The following is a 15,921-nucleotide window of genomic DNA, read 5'->3' as shown; positions in this document are numbered from 1 at the left end:
ATGCAAAGTGGCAAATTAAGTGACACACTAAAGGTCATGCAATGAGTCAGTGCTAAAGACTGAACATAAAAGCAAGTTTATTTGACACTTGTTAATTGTACACTCACCAGGGCAATGCATACATCTGTTAAATATGTGACTTTTGAATGGCTGGTAAAGTTAGGGCTTGGCTGGAGATAATCAATGAAGCTGTAAATGTTCATTCTGCATGGAAGTATCGTGTATCATTGGCCTTCGCAGGTACTCTTCAATTGTTTGTGTATGTGAGAGCAAACAGATGAAATGACTCACAGTAACACGGTGAGACAATGGCAGTGCTTGAATCAGCAACCCTGCTTTTTATATACCTAACCAGTGATAGGAAATTCAGTCTTGTTTTAATCAGAAGTAAAATGGAGCAACAGACATGAAATCAATTCTTTGAGCAAACCCTCTTGTTTAAGAACAATTACAAATCACAAGTAAGTGAAGACAAACTCAAAGTCACTCCTACAAGTTGTAATTGAAGATGTGCTTTTTGTCACTGGCAAGAAGAGAAATATAACACGGGTGGGGCTGTTGTGGCAGACATAATCTGTCTAGCTAGTGACTTTCATATCTGTTTGTTTTATGTAGTGCTTTTCATGGCTATCCATCTTTTTATATAGTGAATTTTCTTATCTATTCATTTATTCTGCATAGAAGTTTAAAACCTATCTATCCATTTTATAAAGTGTCTTTTACTTTTGTCATTCATATTTAGTGATTTTCATAACTATTACTATCCATCTGTTTTATATAGTGTCTTTCATATCTCTCTGTCTTCTATTTTATATAGCATCTTTAATATCTATTTATATTTATCTTTCTAATGAATTTCATAACTACAGTATTCAGTATATCTTTCTTTCTATATATCTTCCATTTATCTTTCATTTTGTATTGCCACTTTACCTATCTATTCATTGTATATAGTGCCCTTTTATTTTTATCTATCTATCTATCTATCTATCTATCTATCTATCTATCTATCTATCTATCTATCTATCTATCTATCTATCTATCTATCTAGTGAATTTCATGATATGTTTTATATAGCACCTTCCATATCTATTTTATATAGGATCTTTCTTATCTTCATATCTGTCTATCCATATATTTTTTATAGTGTCTTTCATATCCACCCATCTATATTGTATTGCACATTTAGTTGATACCTTTGTATCCATTGTATACAGTTCCTTTTAATTCTGTCTCAATTTCATAACTATGTTTCATATAGCACCTTTCATAGATATCAATCTAATTTATATAGTGTCTTTTTTATTTGCATATTTATCAATCTATATTGTTTTATGTCTTTAATACCTATAACTATTGTATACAGTATATTACCTTCAATTTCTATCTATCCATCTATCGTAGTAGCTCCACTGCAGGGTCAGGTTTTCAGAAGCAAACAGTCCCTGACCATAAATCAGAAAATGAGCCAAATGCCCAACCACTCCTTAAATTTTATCCCAAAGGCCCATCCACTTTCTGCCTGAAGTTGTAAAGTCTAGAGTGTCCACTTCTTTGTAGCACGTACAGAAGAGGATGTCTGGTTCAAAGTAAAAATAGCCTAAATACGCATGCATCCCTACAAAAGGCTGAAGGGATTCATCCTTCCCAGGAGCAAATCTCTTGGCAGGCGCACAAGCATACTTGTTAGTGTAGGCCCATCTATCTTCTAATACACAAATCCAGTGGCGAGGAGCCGGTGCCTCTCCCAGCGAAACTGGGCATGAGGCAGGAACAAACTTTGGACAGAGGTAGTCAGCTTTAACGCTCCACAATTGTACCCATTTTCAAATCATAGCAACACCAATGGTTTATTCAATAAAATCTCAGCGGTTGCTTTGACCAGTATTGTGCCTAACTAACCATCCATTTTCAATCCCGACTATCCTGGGCAGAGCCACGGGGCAGACCTGCAAAGGGCGCAAGGCAAAGGGCTCCAGTCCATCGCTGTGTGAACACACAAACACTCACACAAACAAAAAATAAGGCCAATTTAGCAATGGCAGTTCACCTAACCTGCATGTATTTGTATTTAACATTTTTAATGTATATCGTTTCTTTAGTTTGGCGCTTTTAAAGTATATTTTTTATCCCATATATTTTTTAATTTAAACATTGCATTGACTATTTAGGCTGCGTCATAGATGAAGTGCCCCGTCTTAGGATCTCGAGTCGCGTTTGATCGTCTGTAGTATGGATTTTGCACGTTCTTGCAGTGTTTCTGTGGGTTTTCGTTTTATGTTCCTACAGACGTGCGGGTTCGTTTAAGGAGCAACTGCTGTTTCCTGCCTTGCACCCATGCTGATAAGCAAGACGCTGATCAATTGGATTAAGCTGTTTGGAGAATGACTGATTTATACACTGCGGTAAATTATGCTGTGGTGTTTTACTTAATCAGATATCACTAATAAAGACGACTGTCACGACTACCCGTGCTTAAAATATCCTGATCGTATTCGAACAGATTATTTCACTCAATCGCCCTTTCATTGAGCCACCCAGTCCATCCAGGTATCAACTCAAACTCGCTTAATCCAATTTAGCGTCCGCCGGCAGTGAATGTTTAAGTTAGGGGTGCGCAGAAAAGCAGCAGTTCATTTCGAGTTTGAATTTCAGCGTTTTAAGTCAGTAGAAGTTCTCAGAGCCAGCGGCAACTGCCGGGGAGGTTCAGTAAAGCCGCAAGAGACGCATTCAGTCAGACACAGTTACGATGATAGGACTTTCATCTGCTCGCGCTTGCTTTCTTCCATTCTACCTCGGGACTGCTGGGACTTTGCCAGTGCAGGCATCAAAAGATGGGCAGATAAGCAAGTGATGAACAATTGTTTGCCGAGAAAAGGGTGAGTATGTCTTTAACGACGAGTCAGCTCTCTTTTAACTGCTGCCCAGTTTCCTGAGGGGCTGTTTTTCCTGCTAAGGTGGAGCCGTCACTGCGTGCTTGTGTGTGAGTCGGCGCGCCGGCACTCCAAACTTGCCGGCCTCCCAGCTAAGACAGCGCACAAGTGGAAGAGCGAATGAACGCGCGGAAGGTACCTGCCGTTCTCTCGATTGCTAGTCACCAAGGTGTCCTCGTGGGTCATGTCACCCAGCTCTGCATAACGGGCAGCATCAGCCAGCTCAGCAGTCATGTACCTGAGAAAGACCCGGGCTGCCGAACTCTCCCTCTTCCTCCTAGGCTGCCTTTGCTCTCGCTCGCTTTCCAACTCCGCTACCGTCTTTAGTGCGGCATACCGGGTGAATGAAGAGGTATCCAGCGGGACTGTGGTCGGCAAATTGGAGGATGTTTTGCCACTGGAAAGAGAGAACGGCCCTGCTATGAAGTTCCAAGTCTCGAGTGACACCGGGGCGATTCCGTTTCAAGTTTCAGAAAGTGACGGGGCGGTCAGCACCTTGGGCCGGTTAGACAGAGAAGCCCTGTGCACGAATGATGCGACCTGCGTAATCAAGTTCAACGTTTTTTATCAAAGAGGATTTACGTTTGGAGTTTTTCACATACAGGTTGAAGTGTTGGACATAAACGACAACAGTCCTTCATTTGAGAGCCTGGAGCAGCAGATCGAAATTTCGGAGAGTGCTAACTTGAGGACAAGGATTCCATTGGATCGAGCGCTGGACCCGGACTGGGGGCCAAATGGCTTACAGACTTACTCTTTGTCAGCCAACCCACACTTTGCATTGGATGTCATCACCGGGACTGGAGGGGAAAAACATGCAGAGCTAGTTGTCATCAAGGAGCTGGACAGGGAGCTTCAGTCCTCCTTCAAACTCTTTCTCACAGCTTGGGATAAAGGAAATCCTCCAAAATCTGGCACCACATTAGTCAGGGTGAATGTTTTGGACTCAAATGACAACAGTCCCATCTTTGAAGATAACCTATTGACAGCAGAGCTGAGAGAAGATGCCCAGAAGGGAACAATGGTCATTAGTCTTAAAGCTACTGATCCTGACCAAGGAGCCAATGGAGAGGTTGAGTATTCTTTCAGCAAACATGCACCTCAGGAAGTATTTAATCTCTTCCACATTGATGCCAAGACAGGCATAGTGACCCTGTGTGGCGTTTTGGACTATGAAAAAAAGCAGGCATATGAAATTGATATCCAGGCGAAAGATTTGGGGCCTAGTCCCATCCCGGCACACTGTAAACTTCATATCAAAGTTTTAGATGTTAATGATAACATTCCTGTCATCCATCTCTCCTGGGTATCCTCCGGCATGGATGTTGCAGTGATCCCAGAAAATGCCGCCCTTGATAGTTTCCTTGCTCTGATGGTGGTGTCGGATGCAGACTCAGGTGAAAATGGAAATGTGCAATGTGAAATTCATCATGGGCTTGGACATTTCAGACTACAGAAGACCCATGGAGATAATTACATGATAGTGACCAATGCCTCCTTGGACAGGGAAAAACTGGACTGGTATAATTTGACCCTAGTGGCCAAGGACAATGGGACGCCATCTTTTTCTGCAATTAAACATTTGGCTGTTCATGTAGCTGATGAGAATGATAATGCTCCTGTCTTCTCAAGTAATTTTTACATGGTGTCTTTAAAAGAAAACAACCAAAGAGGAATCCAGGTGATTAACATGAAGGCCAGTGACGCTGACTTAGGCATGGCTGGGACCATTACATACTCCATGAAGGAGCCAGGCTTGTCACCAGCCTTTGCAGTTCATCCTTCAAATGGCACTGTCATTGCACAAAAGCCAGTTGACTTTGAAGAACGGCAGAACTTTACACTCATTATTGAGGGCATCGATAAGGGGAGCCCACCACTCTCAAGCAGTGCTACACTTTTTATAAGGGTGCAAGACATCAATGACAATTATCCTATTATTGTGGAACCATCTCCTAAGAATGGAGTGGCAACTGTTAGCGTCCCCATCAACACTGATACCGGTGAGATTGTTAGTGAACTAGATGGTGATCACATGAGGAACTGTGTGCCGCCCAAGCTGGCAGATTGTGTTAAAGCTGATGGGTATCCAGCAGCACGCATCCGGGCCACAGATTTAGATTCTGGTATTAATGGGGAACTGCGCTACAGGATAAAAAGTCAGAGTGACAGCAGCATATTTACCATTAATGAAATTACTGGCCAGATCTTCGTCAATAGCAGCAATACCACCGAACTGCTTGGAAAGGTCTACCTTCTTGACGTCACAGTCACAGACATGGGCTCTCCTGCACTCACCACTACTGTAGTTTTACAGTTGACGTTCCTCAGCTTGGCTGATCATCTGAAGAACTCATCTTCGGGTGGGCAACACCAGCTCAGTGTCACCATGATAGTGCTCATCTGCACTATTGCCGGACTGCTCTTGATATTTCTAATAGCTGCAGGCCTGAGCACGCTGTGCCACACCGAGAAACGACGGGACAACCGGGCTTACAACTGCAGACATGCCGAGTCGACCTACACCAGACACCCGAGACGTCCTCAAAAACAGATTCACAAGGCTGAAATCCACTTAGTTCCAGTGCTAAGGGGGCGACCAGCAGAGTCCGGTGACGGTGGCATCAGCCAGGCTCTGCCAAGGCCCTCAGATGACACCATGGATGTGCCTTCTCCTTCCCCACCTTGCCAGTTTAATTTGTCCCCTTCCTTGAGCAGGACTCTTAGAAACCAAACCTTCCCAGATCCCAATGATACGCTGACATCATGCCGGACTCTACGTAAGGTGGACAATGAAAGCCTTCTCTTTACTCCCTCTGGCTCTTGTAAAACACTCCGTAAGCCGAAGGATATCAACTTGCACAACACTGAAGATTCCATGCCAGTCCACGCTGACAGCAGCACAATAAAGATGTCAGGAAGTGCTGGCAAGCAGGACCCTTCATCACCTGTCCTCTATCGAACCCTGCGGAGACAGAAGAACACAGAAAACAAAACGCGAGCTGAGAACGAAGACCAGCAACGCATTCTCCAGAACTTATTCCGCCTCTCTATGGCCGCCTTGGCAGAATACAACCCCACTGAAGTGACGGCTGCATCATCACAGGTACAGGTGAGCAGCAAATGACTCTTTGGAAATGGGGGTGGCTGGCAGGGTAGGAAGAGTTGGCTCTGCCTGCAATGGTTTGGCCCAAATGTTTTAGGCAATGTAACATAACAGTCTGGCATATAGGCACTATATGCATAATGGACTGTGTATAGAGCTGAGAGAGGGTTGCATTTGCACAAGATTCATGTGAAATGTTGTAAGGGATACTGGCTATATGGAAAGATGAAAAGAGTACTAAGAATAAATGGGATGCAGGGTTTGCTGAGATATATAATGGGTAAATGGTGAGGAGAGAGTCAAATCTGCATTTTATTGTTGAAAGTCTTCATTTCAAGGTCAGCATGCCACCTCAGAGCCTTGTTCACACAATCCGGGGACCCTGAGGATCTCGGCTTGTTTGTAAGCTCATTCTCCCCTATTATATCCCAGTCAATTTTGTGCAGGGTGCTTTATGAAAACCCAACATATCAACATGTGAGGCATCCTTTTTACATCTAAACTGAATGAGTCATCTTAGCTGCTGTCGGGGTAACAGCAGATGGAGTTAGATGAACAGGCTGAAGTTCTGGGCCTTTAGGTTAAATCCAGTGGGCTGAGGAGGGATTGAGAAAATGTGTATTTGGCAGAACTTGCCTAGGAGAACGTGCTAGGCTGAACGTACTGGAAGGAAATGTGACAAACAACTGTCTGCCTTCAGAAGTTTGGCTTCCCTTCACAGTTGCCTTTCCTGTTTTATAGCAGATCTCCCAGCTGCTCTCCTTGCTGCACAAGGGCCAGTTTCAGCCAAGACCAAACTTCAGAGGAAACAAGTACTCAGGAAGAACTGGCAGGTAAGGCAACAATGGCGAAGACGTGTGCAGCTTCCCCAACCTCTCCCGAATGACGCCATGAAACTTCACATGATGTGGAATTGTATAGTACTCACTCACCCTAAGCCTAACCCAACTGAGAGGAGTTTTTCAATATAACCACCTTAAAGTCCAACTGGACCAATAGTTCCTTCCTTGCTGGTCAGAACCGGCTGCCCCAGGGCCCCCCTCCAATGGGTGGTATCACAGTTATAATTACTGCTGAGGTGCACAGACCATAGAATCTGCACCGATGGCTACTGAGTCAAGTCTCCCCTACCAATACATACTCTTCCAAAGACAACATAAACCCTAACTTTAACAACACCACACTTCCAGAACAAAATCCTCCAGGTCCTAAACTTAGAAAAAATATAACCCAGGAGCCCCAGCCACATGTAAGTTCCACTCTACAAGCAGCACACCACCCATTCCAACCTAATAACCCTTCACCTCCAAGAAGCTACCCTAACAGAAATAACCCTAGTACCACCAACCTTACACCACACAACCCCAGCAATGTCTAGGAGACATTAACTACACCAGGGTTACAACATAACACCCATTGACAAAATAGAGAGTGAAAGCAAGCAGAAAGAGTCTGGTTTTAAAAACTACAAACACATTTTCATCAGAATTAAACATGAAGGGACAGCAGTAAGAAAAAAATCCTAACGATATGGCATAGAAGGCTTGTGCATCCCTGGGCATCCATGGAACTGGAAATAACAAAGCTAATTATCAGCACTGTGGAAGGAGGCCATGGGAACTTTCTCTTCCCACTTTCTCTAAATCTAACCTAACCAAAGCCTATCCCTAACCCTCCATAGGCACCTAGAGTCAGTATAGTCAGTTCAGTCTCTTAACAGTTTCTATCATTATTTTCAGTACTACAGTAAGGGAATATCAGTGCTCTTACCACCATCCCTATGAAATGCTGCTAACACCTCTCACTCTCAGAATGTTGCGAGCTCAACAGCGCCCCCTCACTTCCAACACTTAAATCTTGCACCTAAATCTTACTGCCTCATCTCTATGAATGCTACCAGCATATTATTCCCTCAATCTTAAAACTTTAGGCCTCATTAAACATTGCTACTCCACTAAAATCTGCATTGTGCTGTGCGTTTCCCCCTCATTGCCATGTGTATAATTGTTACTGACCAGTCTTAAAACTCCATTGAACTTTCTTGCGCCTTTGATTCTGATTTCAGAACTGCAGTGAGTGCTGGATCTCTACCTTCATAAAGTACTACTGACATGCCTCACCCTCAGTATAATTAATGGAGTTTTATTTTGTTTGGCACTATTTGCTAACTACTGCCCCCTCACCTCCATCTTAATGAACTGAACCTAACACCTCTCATCCTATGATATTAAAAGCACCTCCTCATCTTAATTTCCATGAAATATGTCCTATACTCACTTTTAGAATGAGAGTAAGCTCAAAGTGCACCCCCATCCTCACTCTCATGAAATCCTACTAACACCTTGTGTCCTCAGCTTTAACATTCAGTGAGCTCAAGGGCAGCTCCTCACCTCCACCCATATAAATGCTGCTAATCCCTTGTGTGTGCAATCCTAAAACTCAGTGAGCACTTCAGTGTTTCCTTAGCCTCAGTCCTTATGAATGCTACTTGAATCTTCATTCCCACAGTGTTTAAACTACAGTGCACTCTATAGTGCCCCCTTACTTTCACATTTATTAAATACTACAAAGACCTTCCACTATTAGTGCCAGTACTACAGTGATCTCAGCAGCACCCGTCACCTTGAAATGATACTAAAACATACCAAACCTCACATTTCCTAACTGAAGAGTGTCCTTCATCCTCATTCCAACAAACGCTAACAGATTTGGCTCCTCAATCTTAGAGCAGCTTTATCAATTCTGCATTAATCATAAATTAGGTCATTCATTCACATTGGGCAAAATTCAATTTGTGATCACCCACACAGTGCCTTCAGAAAGTATTCAGGCCCCTTCAGTTTTTCACATTTTGCTATGTTGAAGCCTTATGCTAAAATTGCTTAAATTATTTTTCTACTTATACAGGCAAAATTTAATACCCCAGAACGACAAAGCGATAATAGGATTTTCAGAATTTTTGCACAAATTTAATAAAAATAAAAACTAAAATATCACATTGGCACAATTATTCAGACCTTTTTCTCTGTACTTAGTTGAAGCGTTTTTGGGCTTTGCACACCTGGATTTGGGCTGTTTATCCCATTCTTCTTTTCAGATCCTCTCAAGCTCTGTCAGGTTTTAATGGAATTGGTTAGCGGACAGCTATATTCAGATGTGATGTTTGTTTGGGTTCAAGTCTGGGCTCTGGCTGGGCCACTAAAGGACATTTTACTTCCTGCAGTGATGTTTCTGTTGCATATGCATACTGTACATGTGCAGTCTGGCTTGGTGGTGCTCTGTTCTGGTGTTGAGTGTGTCTGGTTTGTAGCTTTTGATTCATATAATATTTAATTCATGTAGTCTTTTATTAAGCCTTCAGAAGTCACAGTGATGTTCAAAGCCATTAACGTACTTAATGGGTGATTCCATTTTTGTTTGGGCTTAACTCGCGGGTTGCAACCCAACAAAGAAATCTCATCTGTTGGTTTTAGCTAACTTCTGAATTTTAGAATATTGCCTCACAGTGGCACTGACCTCCTGTTACAAACAATCGCTTCAATCTAGTGTGTAGTTGATTAGCAGAGTGCATTCTGCAGTGCATTCATTGTAGTATGATATCAGTGCTTTGTTAAAAGTTTACTTGGTTTCATTTGATTTTATATTGGGCGGCATGGTGGTGCAGTGGTAGCGCTGCTGCCTCACAGTTAGGAGACCCAGGTTTGCTCCCTGCGTGGAGTTTGCATGTTCTCCCCATGTCTGCGTGGGTTTCCTCCAGGTACTCCGGTTTCCTCCCACAGTCCAAAGACATGCAGGTTAGGTGCATTGGCGATTCTTAATTGTCCTTAGTGTGTGCTTGGTGTGTGGGTGTATGTGTGCACCCTGCGGCGGGCTGGCGCCCTGCCCAGGGTTTGTTTCCTGCCTTGCTCCCTGTGTTGGCTGGGATTGGCTCCAGCAGACCCCCGTGACCCTGTAGTTGGGATATAGCGGGTTGGATAATGGATAGATGGATGATTTTATATTGACAATTCATATTGACTAGTGTCTGCCAACAGAAATGCAAATGCTTGGCTTATGATCTGATTTGGGTAAACAAGTCTGACCACTTCTGTTCCCCATCAAGCTCACTTTGCTGCACAGCCCCACCTTGAATCCTCCACTTTACAAACTAAACTCTGTCAGCCACCAGCAACATCTACAGCTCCATCATTTCAGTCTAGTAACAAACTCCACAGCATCTCCTGAACTCCACCTCTTCTTTGGGATGACGGTGTCAGCACCTCAGGGGGGGTCATACAAGAAGATGAGCTTGTAATCAGATTCTTTCTTTTATGTCTCCAACATGCCCAGAAGGCTGACTTTCTTTCTTTGTCTTTGTAATGAAAGCGGTTTGGCTGCTTGCTCGTTGCACCCTGACAAGTTTCCACAGACTCAGTGTTGCTGCTTCTGTGGCATTTTGATATTTGCCTTCTCACATGACACAGTCTTCTGCCGAACCCGCCGGCAGTTTGCATTTTTGGTGTCTGAGTTAACTTGACTTGCTGTTTTTATGCCTGCTTTATCGCACTCTCTTCTTACGCCCTTATCTCTCCTAAAGGAATTAGACATCCTGGCTGATAGCCACTGTTTAGTGCATGCTGAAGGATGGGAGGCACAGTGATGTTTCCATTACTGACAGTCTGATTCTTATGGTCACAGGAGTGGAGGACAGGATACCGACTGGCTGAGTACTAAGGACAGCGGCCACGGAGAGAGTGAAGCTGGTGATGTGGACTGGGAAACTGGACGTGACTCCCCAACTGACCCCTTGCTGGCGGAAGGGATGGAAACCTTGCCCCACCCAACAGGTAGAGACTGAAGTTCTCTTTACTTTACCTTACTTTTCTGACTTTCATCTCCTGTATGGCATGGTGCCTGTTCATCTTAGACAACCTCACTGCATGGTATAGCATAACTTCCATAATTTCCTTAACCTATAGAGGAACAGAATGGCTAAACTATCTTAGACCACATTCAGGTTTTAAATCATGTTCAATGCATCAAAGAGAAGCAAGACACCTTGGCCTGTATCATGTAGGGGATACACTTTGGTGTCAGGCAAGTTGTCTTAGAAAATGATAAGATACACACTACACTATATGGCTAAAAGATTTTGGACAGCTGACCATCACACCTATATGAGCTTGTTGAACATCTCATTCCAAAACTATGGACTTTACCATACCTTTTTGGAGATATAACAGTTTCTGGGAATATGGAATTAGTGGCCATCCAGCCAAAATAGCATTTGTGAGATCAGGTGCTGATGCTGGACGAGAAGACCTGGCTCAAAATAGGCATTCTGAATTCATCCAAAAAGAGTTCATTAGGTCTAAGGTCAGGACTATGTGCAGAACAGTCAAGTTTCTTCAAATCTTTATTCTCCTGGCTTTGTGCACAAAAACACAATCGTGCTGGAACAGAAAAAGGGAATTTTTCAACTGTCACAATTTTGGATGTGCTCAGTTGACTAAAATGTATTTGTATCTTGTAGCATTAACATTACCCTTCACTGGGACCAAGAGGTCAAACCCAAACTTGAAAAATAGCCCCAGACCATTATCCTTTCTCCACCAGTCTTTACAGCAGGCACAATGCAGACCAGAAGGTACCGTTCTCCTGGAACCTGCCAAACCCATATTTATCCATCAGACTGCCAGATAGTGAAGTGTGATTCATCACTCCAGAGAACACGTTTCCACTGCTCAAGACTGAGTCCAATGGCAGTCTGCTTTACACCACTCCAGCCAATGCTTGGCAATGCACATACCGGTAGTCATCTTAGGCTTGCACACAGCTAATGGACTAACGAAACACATTTCTTGAAGCTCCCGACACACAGTTCTTGTGCTGATTTTGCTTCCAGAAGCAGTTTGGAACTCTACTGTGAGTGTTGCACACATGATAGGTGATTTTTACATGCCATGCTTTTCATCACTCGGTGGCCACACTCTGTGAGTTTGCATGGCCTACCACATTGTGGCTGAGCTGTTGTTGCTCTTTGATGTTTCCTCTTTACAAAATTAACACTTAGAGTTGACCAGGGCAGATCTAGCAGGGTAGATATTTCAAATACTGAGTTGTGGTAAAGGTGGCATCCTATGACAATGTCATGTTTAACACCACCAAACCAAGCTGTCCAATACAACCCATTCTACTGCCAACACTTGTCACTGGAGATTTAATGGCTGTGTGCTTGAATCTGCACACATTTTAACAATGAAATAATTGAACTCATTAATTTGGAAAAATGTCCATATTCTTTTGGCCATATAGAATATATCATTGGCGCCTGAGTAGTATTCAGTTCTAATGGGATAGAGAAAATGGTCTCATGCAAGATTTCCTGATGACAAGACACTTGACAGGGGCATGGTGGACATTCTGATGGGATAGGTAATTTGGTGGCAGGTAGAATTCCCTGCTGAGAGGACACTTGATATGCGGCAACGTGGCAATCTTGATGTAAAGTACATGACACTTTTTCAAAAGTCACTGTCTCAAATCCTTAAAGATGCATTCCTTTACTATTCACACTGTAAACAAGTCACCTGAGACAGAACAATGACTTATGTTCCTTTATCAAGTATGCTGATGACACCTTGCTGACAGTACAGCCATTTGGGGAGAATGAAAGCCATTGTTTAAATCTAGTAAATTGGTGTAATAAGAACCATCTTACTCTGCATGTCAAAAGACCAAAGAAGTGATATTTAACTTTAAAAGGCAGAAATGTGCATGTTCTCCCGTCATTATTCTGGAGGAGGTAGAAATAATGACTGAATATAAATACTTAACTTTCCTAGATAGCAATATATACCGTACTAAAAACATAAGGGAACGCTTAATCATCACAGTCTAACACTAAGTTAGTTAACCTTCAGGGATATCAATCTGTCCAGTTAGGAAGCATAAGTGATTGTGTATTAACTTCACCCATTTTTTTTGCAAATGAAAGAGACAACGGGTGACCTGGAGAGTCTACAGCAAGACACACCTAGAAAGGGAATGTTTGTGCAGGTGGCCACAGACAATTGCTTTCTCCATATCTTTCCTGACTCAGTCTTCTTTAGTTTTGTGTTTTGCCAGTATCCTTGTCACTGCTGGTAGTATAAGGCAGTACCTGCGGCCAATTCAGGTTGATAGTCCAGCTCCTCCAGGATGGCACATCCATTCATGCCATCACAAGAAGGTTTGCTGTGTCTCCCAGCATTGTCTCAAGAGCATGAAGGAGATACCAGGAGATGATCCATTACACAAGGAGAGCTAGAGGAAGTGTGGGCCATTCAATGGCATCAATGCTTTCGTCATCTAGGAACTGTACACACTCTGGCCAGACATTGTTCTGCACCAGTGTAAGGTCTGATAATGGCTCTGAAGATTTCATCCTGGTACCTAATTGCAGTCAGGGTACCGTTGCCTAGTACAAAGATGTCTGTGTGACTCTCTGAGTATATGCCTCACCAGACCATCACTGACCCACCACCAAACTTGTCATGCTGGATGGTGTTGCAGGCTGCATAAAGTTCACCATAGCGTCTCCAGACTCTTTCCGTGTGAATCTGCACTCATTTGTGAAGAGAACAGGATGCCTCTGTGGAGTTTCCAATTGGGGTATTTTCTGGCAAATGCCAATCGAGCTGCATGGTAATGGGCTGTGAGCACACGTCCCACTAGAGGATGTCAGTCCCTCATGTCACCATCATGCAGTCTGTTTCTCACAGTTTGGTCAGAAATATACACACCAGTAGCCAGATGAAGTTCATTTTGCAGGGGTCAAGCTGTGCTCCTCCTGTTCCTCCTCACACAAAGGAGCAGATGACGGTCCTGCTGCTGGGTTGATGTACTTCTATGGTTCTTCCTAGCTTTCTTTGTGTAATGGACCATCTCCTGGTATCTCATGCTCTTCAGACTGTGTTGAGAGACATAGCAAACCTCCTTGAGGCGGAACACATGAATGGGCGATTCTAGAGGAGCTGGACTACCTGTGCAGCATAAATCGGCTGCAGGTACTGCCTCATGCTACCAGTAGTAACAAGGAGACAAGCAAAATGCAAAACTAGAGAAGAATCAGTCAGGAAGGATTTTGAGAGAGTAATTCTCTGTGACCACCACCTGCAAAACCATTCCCATTTTTGAGGTTGTCTTGCTGTTACCTCTCCATATCACCTGCTGTAACTTTCAGCTGCACCAAAGTAGGTGAAGTTGATTCACAATGACTTATGCTTCCTAACTGGACAGACTGATATCCCTGAAGGTTAACTGACTTAGTGTTAGACTGTGATGATTAAGTGTTCCCTTAATGTTTTGAGCAGTGTATAATTGGAATATTAATGTAAAAAACATATTCTCTAAATGCAATCAACACTTATTTTGTCTCCATAAACTCAAGTGTTTAAAATAGACAAGGACCTCATGTTGTCCTTTTCTCACAGTGTGATGTAGTCTGTCATTACTTTCAGGGTCATGGCCTGGTTTAGTAGTTTGACAGACTAGAATTTTAAAAAGCTCCAGCAGAGTACCAAGCATGCAAGTAACATTACTGGGGCTGACAGAGAGAATTTGGTAAATATGTGTTAGAAGGTCAAAAAAAAATGGAAATCATCTCAGCTGATGAGGGACACCCATTACATACTGAATTTAACTTCAATAAATCATGGAGGAGCATCGCCTTAAACATCCATACAAATCGCTCCAGAGATTTCTATCTTCCTAGTGCCATACTTCTTTTTAACAAGGAATATGGGAGATAATAAACATTCCAGAAGAACAGAAGTTTTCATATATTTATGATATAACTATTGTAGGTAACAATGCACTATCAAACTGCTAGAAGTTGTTTTTCAAAGGATGTAAACCTTTTAGAATTTCTGTGTAAATTTCAACCTGCTTTGTTGCTATTTGTTGTTTTATTTCATTTCTGTCTGTTATTAGATGAAACTGAGAAGGCAAATTTCATGTTTTCTTGTGTAAACATGACTAAAAATAATTTGAAACCTTGGAATACATGATGTTAAGCAGGGTATGATGCTTTTCCCATTGAGCATTTGTTGAGATGCAAACAGCACACTTTGGCCAATGAGAATAGGCAAACATGCTTGGTAAGATAGAGAACCCGATATTGGTGATTGACCTAATGGCCTAGCACATCACAAACCCACATAAGCACTTGTTTCTTCCCTTCTAGATGATGTCTTTGTGGACCTTCCTGATCCTGCATGGATGGCACGCCTTTCCTTGCCTCTCACTGCAGACTACAGGGAGAATATCTTTGTCCCTCAGGAGCCGATGTCACTAGCAGCACCGGCTGTGCCTATCCCTGCTGATGGAAACACTGTATTTTCTACATTTGGGAAGAGCCATACTGCCTCTCCAACACTAACTGGGAACTTACTCTCTGAGGTCAGCACCCTATTTGAGATGTTGCTGTCCCAGAAGGCAGAATCACAATGCCAACCATCTGCCGAGGTCCTGTACAGACTTTCTGCTGCCTACCGGCGCTCATTGGAGGGAGAAGATAAAGTCACAGGGGGCACCGGTGGCTACAGAGATTCAGGAGAGGCCTAAAATGGTGCAGCCAAGCCAAAAAGCAGAGGACCAAATGAACACTTGGCAGGTTGTATGTGGATCTGTCCTGCCTCCAATCTAAGAAGGGTAAAATGGACTCTCTTAGTAAGCAGGCCTTTCCCATTATAATTGTGTGCCCATCCATCTGAGGTGTATTTACAGTTCTGGAGGCCTCTTGATAAACACAGGTTGCTTTCTTCTGCATGTCAAGGAGGGCTGTTTGCCTCCCTTTCTCATGGACTAAAAGTTTTACTGGGCTTGAATCAGCCAGTGTCACTCAGTGCTATGGAAGTGGGA

At 43.1% G+C, this 15,921-nt stretch overlaps 1 protein-coding gene across 4 annotated transcripts; it reads left to right on the top strand.

The window, feature by feature from the left end:
- Positions 1–2,898: 2,898 nt before the first annotated feature.
- pcdh12 (protocadherin 12) lies at positions 2,899–15,631 on the top strand. Of its 4 annotated transcripts, none has more exons than XM_039774393.1 (4): positions 2,899–6,039; positions 6,784–6,872; positions 10,717–10,865; positions 15,245–15,631. In XM_039774393.1, exons 1-4 carry the CDS (start codon positions 3,166–3,168, stop codon positions 15,622–15,624), a joined length of 3,492 nt encoding a protein of 1,163 aa, XP_039630327.1. In that variant the 5' UTR covers positions 2,899–3,165; the 3' UTR covers positions 15,625–15,631. The 4 variants fall into 4 exon arrangements, with proteins under 4 accessions (XP_039630327.1, XP_039630326.1, XP_039630325.1 ...); XM_039774392.1 differs by having other exon boundaries at positions 6,781–6,872; XM_039774391.1 differs by having other exon boundaries at positions 2,899–6,045.
- The last annotated feature ends 290 nt before the right edge of the window (positions 15,632–15,921 follow it).

Source organism: Polypterus senegalus, chromosome 13 (genome assembly GCF_016835505.1).
Source record: "Polypterus senegalus isolate Bchr_013 chromosome 13, ASM1683550v1, whole genome shotgun sequence".
NCBI lineage: Eukaryota > Metazoa > Chordata > Cladistia > Polypteriformes > Polypteridae > Polypterus > Polypterus senegalus.
This window is presented reverse-complemented; position numbering and strand designations above follow the sequence as displayed.

What these genes read in the sequence shown, in the direction of transcription:
- pcdh12 (XM_039774390.1), top strand. Translation starts at nt 3,166, where the DNA reads ATGTACCTGAGAAAGACCCGGGCTGCCGAACTCTCCCTCTTCCTCCTA. An exon ending in TACTCAGGAAGAACTGGCAG is followed by an intron (nt 6,873 to 10,716) that starts GTAAGGCAACAA and finishes TTATGGTCACAG; the next exon opens with GAGTGGAGGACAGGATACCG. An exon ending in AACCTTGCCCCACCCAACAG is followed by an intron (nt 10,866 to 15,244) that starts GTAGAGACTGAA and finishes CTTCCCTTCTAG; the next exon opens with ATGATGTCTTTGTGGACCTT.